This window comes from Somniosus microcephalus, chromosome 27 (genome assembly GCF_052327205.1).
Source record: "Somniosus microcephalus isolate GS21.2 chromosome 27, FLI_Smic_1.0, whole genome shotgun sequence".
Taxonomy (NCBI): domain Eukaryota; kingdom Metazoa; phylum Chordata; class Chondrichthyes; order Squaliformes; family Somniosidae; genus Somniosus; species Somniosus microcephalus.
The window spans coordinates 20933010-20945808 of record NC_141013.1 but is presented as its reverse complement, the minus strand read 5'-3'; the positions used below and the strand labels follow the sequence as shown (position 1 = coordinate 20945808).

The following is a 12799-nucleotide window of genomic DNA, read 5'->3' as shown; positions in this document are numbered from 1 at the left end:
AATAGTTCCCATGGATTGGAGGGTAGCTAATGTAACCCCACTATTTAAAAAAGGTGGTAGAGAGAAAACGGAGAATTACAAACCGGTAAGCCTGACATCGGTAGTGGGGAAAATGCTAGAGTCCATTATAAAAGATGTAATAGCAGAGCAGTTGGAAAACAGTGACAGGATCGGACAAAGTCAACATGGATTTACAAAAGGTAAATCATGCTTGACTAATCTACTGGAATTTTTTGAGGATGTAACTGGTAGAATAGGTAAGGGAGAACCAGTGGATGTGGTGTATTTGGACTTTCAGAAGGATTTTGATATGGTCCCGCATAAGAGATTAGCATGCAAAGTTAAGGCACATGGGATTGGGGGTAAGGTACTGACTTGGATAGAGAACTGGTTGGCAGACAGGAAGCAAAGAGTTGGAATAAACGGGTCTTTTTCCGAGTGGCAGGCAGTGACTAATGGGGTACCGCAGGGATCGGTGCTAGGACCCCAGCTATTCACAATATATATTAATGATCTAGACAAGGGAACTAGATGTAATATCTCCAAGTTTGCAGACGACACAAAGCTGGGTGGGCGTGTGTGCTGTGAGGAGGATGCAGAGAAACCCCAGTATGATTTGGACAGGTTGGGTGATCGGGCAGTTGCATGGCAGATGCAGTATAATGTGGATAAATGCGAGGTTATCCACTTTGGTGGCAAAAACAGGAAGACAGATTATTATCTGAACGGCAATAGATTGGGAAAAGGGGAAGTGCATCGAGACCTGGGTGTCCTTGTGCACCAGTCACTGAAGGTAAGCATACAGGTGCAGCAGGTGGTTAAGAAGGCAAATGGTATGTTGGCCTTCATAGCGAGAGGATTCGAGTACAGGAGCAAGGATGTCTTGCTGCAGTTGTACAGGGCCTTGGTGAGACCACACCTTGAGTATTGTGTGCAGTTTTGGTTGCCTTATCTGAGGAAGGATATTCTTGCCATGGAGGGAGTGCAGCAAAGATTCACCAGACTGATACCTGGGATGGCAGGAATGACGTATGAGGAGAGATTGGGTCGATTAGGCTTATATTCGCTAGAGTTTAGAAGAATGAGAGGGGATCTCATTGAAACTTATAAAATTCTAACAGGACTAGACAGACTAGATGCAGGAAGGATGTTCCCGATGGCGGGGGAGTCCAGAACCAGGGGTCACAGTCTAAGGATAAGGGGTAAGCCATTTAGGACTGAGATGAGGAGGAATTTCTTCACCCAGAGAGTGGTGAACCTGTGGAATTCTCTATCACAGAAGGCAGTTGAGGCCAACTTATTAAATATATTCAAGAAGGAGTTAGATATATTTCTTAAGGCGAAGGGGATCAAGGGATATGGGGAGAAAGCAGGGACAGAGTACTAAATTTGGATGATCAGCCATGATCTCATTAAATGGCGGAACAGGCTCGAGGGGCCGAATGGCCTACTCCTGTTCCTATCCTCTATGTTTCTAAACAGAAGGCCCACCACCACCTATGGACAATAAATGCCGGCCTTGCCAGCAACGTTCCCTGCGAGCTGCACTTTGTTCTATGTTTCTGTGTGTGTACCGGCTCCCTGACAGAGCTATCTAATTAGTCCCACTCCCCTGCTCTTTATCCATTTTTTCCCTTTCAAGTATTTATGCAATTCCCTTTTGAAAATTATTACTGAATTTGCTTCCACCACCCTTTCAGGCAGTGCATTCCAGATCATAACAGCTTCCTGCATATTTCCCCCTCCCCCTCGTGTTGTCTCTGGTAATTGCAACCTGAATCAAGTATCAGGGCCTGACCAAATGAGTTTGGGCCTTATTTGTATTACAGAAGCTGAACATAAGTGTGAACTCAAAGCCGGTTTGCACCAACACTAAATGTGCAATGCAAATGCACCTCAGTCTTTCTCTGGGTCTTTGTTTCAGTCATACTCTCTGACACACGTTAACAGATTTCAGCTGTTTAATTACAGTTTAAACACACAACTGCAACATGTAATTGATTATTTATTGCTATTGTTTGGTAAATTAATTTTGCAAAACTATTTAGCAGGTCAGCTAATATGGGCTTGCAATCAGCGATACGGTAACATAATTCCAGCTGATGCTATTGATTAATTTATTCATCTTGCATTTAATTAAACAGAACTGCAGGTGTTCATTGCAACGGGTTTCATGAATGCTGCAATGACACCTGCTGCAACAGCCAACCTGGTGCAAAGTAAAATCATTTCTACAGCAGGATGTTTGTTCCTAGTTGTGTGCTGCTCCTGGCTTTACAGAGTGTGCAGCTTCATGGAGAGTGAATGATTCCTTCCTTAGAGATACACGCGCGAGATCAAGCCATCAGTTCTGGGATTATTTGCTACTAATACAAAAAGAAAATACTGCAGATGCTGGAAATCTGAAATAAAAACAGAAAATGCTGGCGAAACTCAGCAGGTCAGGCAGCATCTGTGAAGAGAGAAACAGAGTTAACGTTTCAGGTCGATGACCTTTCGTCAGAACTGGAAAAAAGCAGGAAATGGAACAGATTTTTAAGCAAGTTTAGGGGCTGGGAAATGGAGGGGATGAAAGAACAAAAGGGAAAGTCTGTGATAGGATAAAAGGCAGGGGAATTAAAGAGACATTAAGAGATATTCAAGGCAAAAGGAGATGGTAATGGGACAGGTTAAGAAACAAAGGATGGCTCTAGATGAAGTGTGAATTGCGCTGGCAGAATGAAAGACAGCTGCCACGTGGGAGAGAAGAAAAGACACAAACAAAAAGTGTGGATAAAAAATATATATATATGATTGGGGCCGAGGTTATGATCTGAAATTGTTGAACTCTATGTTGAGTCCGGAAGGCTGTAAAGTGCCTAATTGTGAAAGATGAGGTGCTGTTCCTCGAGCTTACGCTGAGCTTCCGTGGAACAATGCAAGAGGCCGAGAATGGTGAGGTCTGAGTGGGCGTGGTGTGAAGAATTAAAGTGGCAGGCGACCGGAAGCTCGGGGTCCACCTCACGGACTGAACGGAGGTGTTCCGCAAAGCGGTCTCTCCAATGTAGAGGAGACCACATCGTGAACAGCGAATACAGTATACTAAATTGCAAGAAGTACAAGTAAATCGCTGTTTCACCTGGAAGGGGTGTTTGGGGCCCTGGACAGTGGGCAGGGGGGAGGTATAGGGGCAGGTGTTGCATCTCCTGTGCTTGCCTCGGCTTTTTTTTATTTATATATTTTTTATCCACACTTTTTGTTTGTGCCTTCTGTTCTTCTCCCCCACATGGCAGCTGTCGCTCACTCTGCCAGCGCAATTCACACTTCATCTCGAGCCATCCTTTGTTTCTTAACCTGTCCCATTACCATCTCCTCCTGCCTTGAATATCTCTTTCGTTCTCCTGCCTTGAATATCTCTTTCGTTCTCCTGCCTTGAATATCTCTTTCGTTCTCCTGCCTTGAATATCTCTTTCGTTCTCCCGCCTTCTATCCTATCACAGACCTTCCCTTTTGTTCTTTCATCCCCTCCCCCATTTCCCAGCCCCTAAATTGGCTTTAAAATCGGTTCCATTTCCTGCTTGTTTCTAGTTCTGACGAAGGTCATGACCTGAAACGTTAACTCTGTTTCTCTCTTCACAGATGCTGCCTGACCTGCTGAGTGTCTCCAGCATTTCCTGTTTTTATATCTGGGATTATTTGATTTGGTGGAATCTGTCAAGCCAAATCCCAAAAAGAAGCACAAGTTCTTTTTTAAAGCTCCCACTCATTTTTACGATGTCAATTACATGTGTACAAGAGGGATGTGACCTAATCTTTATAACCAATAAAACTATCAGACAAACCTTTAACCACCTCAGTTTGAGGGTGCATTGTGATAAGTAGCGCTGGGGGGGTGGTCTATCCTAGTGTTATCAGTTCTCTACAGCCGTTTTGGGTGAGGTTAAGCCAGACTGGTTCAGTGTAGAATTTTTCTACCAACACGGGTTCCAGTTTACCAGCGAGCTAGATGTGGCTCACAGCGGAAAGTGTCCTTTCAGATGCTCTGTGCATCTTCTGGTGTCTCGCGTGTTGTATTTTCTGGGATTGGGATGCTGGGGCGAGGTTGCCTCACCGGGATGGTCCTTGCGGTGGCGCTGTATTTCCAGCCAGATTTCTGACGCTTTGCTCTGTGACTCGGTGCTGCCGATGGGAGGCACATTGAGCACGGATTTTTTTTTGTGTGTTGCACGAAAGCATCTCCATGCCTATCTTCCCTTGTACCCAGAATTCACAGCCGGGTAGCACTCCAGTAACACAGGTAACATGGCGTTTGGTACCTTGGGCTGAGTATTCTGGGGAGGTGGGGTGGGGTACGGTTTTTTTTTGTTGGAAAGCCTTTATTTTTTATTTTTTTGCAGCTGACATTGAACCTTTGCAGCCGGTTGACAAGGGGCTGCTCCGGACGGCGCTACAGCCGCAGACTCGCACCGCAGGAGAATGGCAGCATCCGAGCTCTTCACCAAGGTACAGCCTTTGCACTTCCACTTTCAATGTGTTTGTTGCCGGCAACATGATCGCACCCTCCACGAAGCACATATAGTTCTCGTATTTAAAAAAATATGATGGGGGGTTTTTTTGCATCTCATTTGACTGCGATGCGGAATGCAGAGACGATCAGGGCCAATATTTGCTTCCAAGGCGAGAGATTTTCGGAGAACAATGGTTGGAGAAGGGGGACGAGACGGATCAGTGAGTGGTCCTTCTCCCCGTGTCACTGCAGCGGCCCGATTTAGACACGTCCTTTAGATTTAATAATGAATTAGCGGGGAGCAAGAGAGCAGCTCAGATTGTGCTGGTGTATGGCATCTTGGTGGGTGAGGGGGACAGAGAGCTAGATGCGATTGATTAGCTTGTTCATGTGGACCTTTTGCACTAAAATGGAGCAGTCCGATTTCCCCCTCCCCTCAACCCAGGGCTGTGCAATCCAGAGTTCACCGAGCTCCCACTGTTTGGAAGCAGAGATTTTAACCCCAAAAATAGAAGCCCTCCTCCCTATTACTTGGACTCGCTACGTCAAGGAAATGTATCCGACCAGCTGATTTATTGACCTAAAAAAAAGTGAAAGCAGGAAGAGGAAAGCATTTTGGTTCTCGGCATCATCGGCACTTCCTAAGGTCACAGACTGAGCAACATTGACACACCAATCTCGGAAATGAATGAAGCCAGCTTGGCTCGTGTGGTTGTGATCATTTTTCAACAGCGTTTTTGAACCAGATTTAGAAATTTCTCAGTGTGTTGCTCGCCACTGAAACCTATTCCAGTGTTTTTAAAAAAACAAACAAATTGTAGCCGTTTGACGGGCCATTTTGAAACGGTTCCATCCGAGCCTGGTTCCTGGCGGCTGAATGACGAGTGTTGAAGCGAGCAGGCAGCCAGGCCTCTGGACAGACAAGCTCAGGGCTTTGTATTCACTGGTGGGGCCGATTTGGATTCACCATTTCGATACAGTTCTCGTCCAAGAACACTGGCATTTTAAATTAATTCCCCATATTATTAAAGACTGATTTGTCTCCATTCTGACAACAGCCAAGCCCATCATGTTTGAAATCATTGTGAATCTTCCTTCATTTAAGTCGCTGATTTGCAGATTCACTGTGATCGTCTTCATAGGCTCGTAGACATTTATGGCGCAGAAGGATGCCATTCGGCCCACCGTGTCTGTGCCAGCCGAAAAAAGAGCCATCCTGCCTAACCCCACTTTCCAGCTCTTGGTCCTGTAGGTTACCAGACTTCAAGTGCATATCCAAGCACTTTTTAAATGTAATGAGGGTTTCTGCCTCTACCACCCTTTCAGACAGTGAGTTCCAGACCCCCACCACCCTGTGGGTGAAAGAAGTTCTCCCCTAATCCTACTACCAATTACTTTAAAAGTCTGACGAAGGGTCATCGACCCGAAACGTTAACTCTATTTCTCTCTCCACGATGCTGCCTGCCCTGCTGAGTGTTTCCAGCATTTTCAGTTGTTGTTACTTTAAAAGTCTTGCTGAAAATGTTTCAATAAATACATTGGTTTTATTTATATCAGCAATGCATCCATAAGGTTCTTTGATTTTGATTTTAGGCAATGCATCTCAGAATTCACCTAGCGGTGGCGTAGACACTTTGGCATAGTGCCACCAGATGATGATTTAGTCAGCCATTAGGTGACCATGCCATATACAGAAATTCATTCCAAGAAACTGATCATTTTACTTCAGGGTGGATATTCATGTGTGTAGGACCATTATTGATTGATTTTCATCAATTAGTCCATCCGTTACAGAAATGATTAATGGGACATTCAGATTATGCAACCATTCAAGTAGTAAAATGTCTTTGTTAAATGTGTGGTCAGGATCATATCCAGTAGTGACATTGCAGAATTCATGCTGAATCCTCAGTCACTAGATGTGGCAGTTACCAAACTAAAGACTTGTATGCTGGAATACATTTTATTGCAGCAGTTTCACAGTTTATCTGGAGGAGTAGATTTCCCCTGGGGTTTGGTTCTATGGGTGCCAGGCACCTTCTGGTATCTCCCCCTCAATGACCATTTTTCAATTGAGCGGTGATGGTGCGTGTCAGTAGGCTACTCAACTACAAGGCACCACAGCCACTCTAATCCTGCCCTTGCCTGACATCCACACTTGTGCTTTCAGTACGGATGCCTGGATAACAATCAGGAGGGAAACTTGATCAGTTTTATCCTTCCTAACTTAGCAGGTGGGGAACTGAGTCCAATTGTAGTGTCCCAACCACTACCCAAGCTGCCAACAGGAAACTTAGCACAGAGCCATATTGAGCTGGGACCTTTCTGGTTTCTAGCTCACGACTCAACGGATTAACTTGCTGAGTTCTTCGGAGATGGGGCTAAGCTCGTTCCTTGTATAGGACTTTGTATGGTCTTAAATTGACCTTTTTTTGGGAAGGTGTGATGAGATTAATTCTCTGCTCACCAAAATGAGGGATGTCCATGCTCGGGAATGGAACATTTTTCCAGTTTTGTCACCGAGTCAGTGCCACCATCAAAAAAATACTAGCAACTCGAGGATAGCATGAGCCAAACACAATGAGTTTAAACAGCCTTTGACCTCAACCCCAACATCAAGTGCACTCTGACTCCCTACTTTCCTGACTCCCTAGTTTCCTACTTTCTGACCTGACTCTGGCCTCTTCGGGTGATTCTGCTCATTTGCAGTGGATTATGGGCTTGTATTTTTGCCCACAGGGACTGGGATGAAGCTGCCCAAACCCAGTTCACTTGGAATTCTAGCTGGATTCCGACTTGGTCCCTGGAATCACCATCTATAGCTCTAACTTCATGTGCTACCCAGTCCTATACAATGCCACGACTTCCTTCTCAAAGGAGAATTAGTTCCCGTTTCTCTTAATTCAGGATTTGCAGGGCCATTGATTTACGGTGACAGAATAAGTCAAACTCTGCTTCACTATGTGGGATGACTGGATCTTTCTGGGTATTTTTTTTTATACCCATGTTTTGGGGATCAAATTTCACAATCTTGGCTACTTTCCTTGATCTCATGAAGGGTTTAGATAGAGTAAATAAAGAGAAACTGTTTCCATTGGCAAAAGGGTCAATAACCAAAGGGCACAGATTTAAGGTGATTGTCAAAAGAACCAAAGGCAACATGAGAAAAAACTTTGTTACGCCACGAGTGATTAGAATTTGGAATGCACTGCCTGATGAGGGTGGTGGATACAGATTCAATAGGAGCCTTCAAAAGGGAATTGGCTAAACACTAGGAAGAAAAATTGAAGGGATATGGGGAAAGAGCAGGGGGAGTGGGACTAACTGGATTATTCTGTGAAAGAGCTGGCGCAGACTCAATGGGCCGAATGGCCTCCTGTGTTGTACTATTCTATGATGGCCTCTCAATTAGTAAATTGAATACAGTCTAAATGCCATAGTTGCATCTGTGAAGATCCGAACCAATAATTCATGTTATTATTTAATGGCTGGTCTTGCCAAGCGGAAATAAATGGTGCTCTTTGAGGAGCTGAGAGCCCACAGAGTAAACTCCCTAACCTAATGTTGTATTCCAGCTGCTCTTTTGATCATCTGAAATTTCACTCTAACTTGCTGTGACAGGCAGTGCTTGTAAATTGCAGGCAGAGCCTGAAATTAACATTGGCCTCACCCTCTGCTAAATCAAAATCAGCACATTTAGCAACAGACTGCTAACGGTAGGAGTGTGACCGACTCGCTAGATCCGTGATTTATTTCTGTGCCATTTGCACTGCTACGTATGCGTAACTTAGTGGCAATGCATTATTTTGTCAGGGACTTTTGTCGAGTATTATTTCTTTTGAGTTCTGTTATTGGTGTTGTGCCCATGAGAAACTGATGTTGAGATGGCCCCTGGTTTCTTTTGTCTTGGACTTCCTGAGTTTTGTTACATATATAGCAATGTTGTTGTTTAGTGTGAGGGCAAGTGATGCATGTTAAAGATTATGGGGAAGAAATCTTTAAAGTTCTGGTAAAAGTTTTCACATTAACACTATGATTTCTAGATCTTGCCTGTTCAGCTTTTTTTTTACCATTCTATACCTTCAGTGCTCTGAAGTCAAAACTTTGAGTCATTCATGAAAATGTTATCAGCAAGTGTGACCGTGAACATTGCCAACTTATTCGCCCCATGAGAGAAGGATCACAGCTAAGCCCAATCCTGTCATAGACACATAGAAGATAGGAGCAGGAGTAGGCCATTCGGCCCCTCGAGCCTGCTCCGCCATTCAATGAGATCATGGCTGATCATCCAAACTCAGTACCCTGTCCCTGCTTTCTCCCCATATCCCTTGATCCCTTTAGCCTTAAGAAATATATCCCACTCCTTCTTGAATATATTTAATGAATTGGCCTCCACTGCCTTCTGTGGTAGAGAATTCCACAGGTTCACCACTCTCTGGGTGAAGTAATTCCTCCTCATCTCTGTCCTAAATGGCTTACCCCTTATCCTTAGACTGTGACCCCTGGTTCTGGACTCCCTGGCCATCGGGAACATCCTTCCTGCATCTAGTCTGTCTAGTCCTGTTAGAATTTTATAAGTTTCAATGAGATCCCCTCTCATTCTTCTAAACTGTCTTTGCCAAACACCCAGACCTGCACTTTGGAATGGAGTTGCTGTACAGTAGTTGAGAATAGGAGTATTTTCTTTGCCGCCTCTTAGCCTGGAGACATTGAACCCAATTGTATTGCCCCCACCCCCGTCACCACCACAACTAACATAATTCACAATTCACAATTCAAATCGCTTTATTGGCATGATAAGGTACATCTTATGTTGCCAAAGCATCAAAATACATTTATGGTTGAACACATAAACGCAGTTCTATTCATACAGTGTATAAACAGGTATATCCCTGAGTGTATAAATATACATTCGCATTGTTTATATATGCTCTTTTCTTAGTTTACTGGTTGTCCCTCTGTTCATGGCAAGCTGTAACATAGTGTGCCGCCAGTGTTACACAGCTTCTCTCCTCCCCCAGTAGGAATGGGAGTTTTTGGTTGTCATTCAGATTTCTGAATTCAGGGCATATTTGTGAGAATTTTTGGTAGAATTTCTCCCTGATGCCCTGATATTTTCCACAGGCTGTGAGGAAGTGCATCTCTGTCTCCACTACTCCCTGACTGCAGTGACAGCATATCCTGTCTTCTCTTGGCAGCCTGGTCTAACTAACATAACCACTCAGTGTATTTACCCTCTAAGTTATTGGGAAATTGTTGATAGGACTTTTGACACCCTCTGTTTAATATTATAGAAGAATAGCTGTACAGGTTTCTCTGTGCAGGGTTTTCTGGACAAAATAAGTTTTGAATCATCATGTAGCTGGGACCTATGTAAACCTCCTGATAAGCTTATGGATGGGGTGTTTGCTTTTGTGGAGAAGGAGACTGCGATGTTCTCAAAGATCCTGTGATAACCTGACTTTAAATGGGATGTTCTGGACACAATTTTCAAAGAAGAAAACTTGATGGATTATAGCTCCGGAAGAACGCTGCTGTATGTTTTGGAAAGATGGATTTAAATTTTCTGTTTCACATTGGATTCCTGTTTCTCATTTATTTTTCAGTAGGTTTGTTTAAACTTGAATTTTCCCCATTACAGAGCAGGCCATTCAATGGTGGGGGCATTGTCACCAAGCCCAATCATGTCTTTACACAACATCCCCATGTGTGCTGGCCTGTACCAAGTTAGTTGATCTCAGTAGGGGGGGCTAAAATTGGAAACAGTGATATTGGAGTTCGGGAAGCAAAAATTGACCGAGATTCTGACCCCTGATATACAGCTCCCCTATAATTAAAAGACAAGGGTTGAATTTGTTTCATGCTTTAACACTCTCTTCCTCTACTGTAGTTTTTTTTTTCAATCCTAGCCTTCAGGAATTCAAGACTAGCCAGTTTGTGGTCTGGAGTCTTCATGCAAAATATTTTAAAATTCCCTACCAAATGGGGTTAAACAATCAAGTTTTTTAGAATTAAAATAGCACACACAGTGCAGTACTGTACATTTTATGCTTTCTGTGAGGGTCCCATTTACAGTATTCCACAGTAGCTTGTTCAATTAATTTCTTCTCCTTATGCCAGCAAGACAATTGGAGTTTTTGTTCTAGAAATGCATTGAAAATGTGTATCAAAAAAGGTGAAGATTAGTTTTAGGTAAGCCCTAGATGTATTTTATTTTTGATCAGCAATAAATTTATCAATTAACTGTTGTTGTGAGGAAGGGGAATCGTTTATCTGCAGAGATACTGAATCTTGACGAAGAGGCTGTTATTTCAGGGTCATCTACGTGCGGAATACCAGCTGAGCCCGTCCTCTGGGAAATGACGTAATCACCAGGCAAGACTGTGGTCTGCTTCCAGGCTGAGCAGCTTGTGAAATCCTCCCTTTATCTCCACACCGAAGCCCTGAAAGGGTTACGCAAGCTTGAGGTTTGAACAGTCTCCCAAGCACCAGCAAGAGAGCAAAGATTATTCTGCATTTTTCTGCAGAGCATAATCCTGTTATTGTCATCCGAGGGACACAAAGATAAATTTATCACTTCTCTGCAAACAGCCTGCCTCTTGTGCTTGAATGGATGACGGGAATGTTGTTCTAGGGCTATGCAAAAAAAAAAAAAAAAATGCATAAAAGACTTCATTCATCTAGAAATGTTCTGTTCTCCAGTCACATCAGGATTGTGATTTTTGTCATGCTTTCCTGTATGTTTGGGGGGAGGGATTATCATGTGCTTTACTATTTCACAAGTAAATGTTCCGTTTTATTTGTGGGGATGCTGCAGTCCACATATGGCCCAATGTGACTAAAATGTACCAGTCTTCTATACGAGCAGAAAATAGTTCCAACACAATACTTGGGTCTATTACATGACTGAGGGGATTAAGAGATGGATTTGGATTTTATGTATGTGAAAGTAAGTACTTGGTAAACCTTCTATCATTGTTCTGTACAGTTAGAAAAAAAATGCTTACTTTTAAAACTGGATCCGCAGTTTTTTTTTGTTGCTTTCCAAATTTAGTTAAATTTTTTTCAGGCTCCCACCCAATTCTACATAGCCAGACTGAAGTAAAATTAGATTTAGAAATGTTAATTGGAGAATGGTATGAGGGGAAGATAACTGTGTCTTGTCGAATAACCAGACACTTTGGTGCCATGATAACACTGAAGTATTGCAGAGGAAACCATATTTTTGTCTTTCCTTTTTTATTAAAAGGACAGTAATGTTTGTGTTTTCGGGTCCCAATGCCTTCTCCATTAAGCAGAGGTTCGATTGAGGGGTGTACGAGCACATTGTGATTGGAGGAGCAGCCAAGGGGGATTGATTGATTTTTTAAAAACTTTTTTTTAAAAGTAATCCTTGATTAATCTGTTGAGTATTGTTAAGGGTCTAAAGTTACAAAATATCTACAGTATTTTAGATGAGAGATTAAACCGAAGCCCTGTTTGCCGTTTAGGTCGGTGTAAATGATCCCACGGCACTGTTTAAAGAGGAATGAGGCGTTTTCCTGGTGTGGCAATTTCCTCCCTCAATCAATATAACCAAAGAGAGATTAGCTGGTCATTTATCTCATATATTTGCTGTTTGTGGGACCTTGCTATGTGCAAATTGTCTGCTACATTTGCCTACATAACAGTAATTGTGATTGCACTAGAGAGGGTGCAGAGGAGATTTACGAGGATGTTGCCAGGACTGGAGAATTTTAGCTATGAGGAAAGATTGGATAGGCTGGGGTTGTTTTCTTTGGAACAGAGGAGGCTGAGGGGAGACTTCATTAAGGTGTATAAAATTGGAACTATAAAATAGGAAGGACCTACAGTATTTCCCTATTAAATAGGATCGCCCCAACAGAGCAAGATTTTAAAAATAAAACCAGAAAATGCTGGAGAAACTCAGCAGGTCAGGCAGCATCTGTGGAGAGAGAAACAGAGTTAACGTTTCAGGTTGATGACCCTTCGTCAGAACTGGAAAAAGCTGGAGATGGAACAGGTTTTTAAGCAAGTGCAGGGAAAGGGGGGAGGGGATGAAAGAACAAAAGGGAAGGTCAGTGATAGGATGGAAGGCAGGAGAGGTTAAGAGACATTAAGAGATATTCAAGGCAAAAGGAGATGGTAATGGGACAGGTTAAGAAAGGATGGCTCGAGATGAAGTGTGAATTGTGCTGGCAGAATGAAAGACAGCTGCATGTGGGAGAGAAGAACAAAAGGCACAGACAAAGTGTGGATAAAAAAATATATATATGGGGCCTTCGCCTGACACCTTCCCGTGCAAGCGCAGGA

At 43.2% G+C, this 12799-nt stretch overlaps 1 protein-coding gene across 4 annotated transcripts in view; it reads left to right on the top strand.

Moving 5' to 3' along the window:
- The first annotated feature begins 4159 nt into the window (after positions 1-4159).
- The window catches only part of myo5aa (myosin VAa), a 239045-nt gene continuing 230405 nt past the window's right edge, over positions 4160-12799 (top strand). The window contains exons 1-2 of one of the 4 annotated variants that reach the window (XM_085968661.1): positions 4160-4276; positions 4377-4482. In XM_085968661.1, coding sequence (XP_085824787.1) covers positions 4456-4482 — 27 coding nt within the window. In that variant the 5' untranslated portion in view covers positions 4160-4276; positions 4377-4455. Of the gene's footprint in view, positions 4277-4298; positions 4483-12799 lie in introns of those variants that run through there. The other 3 variants (XM_085968658.1, XM_085968660.1, XM_085968659.1) reach the window with 3 other exon arrangements.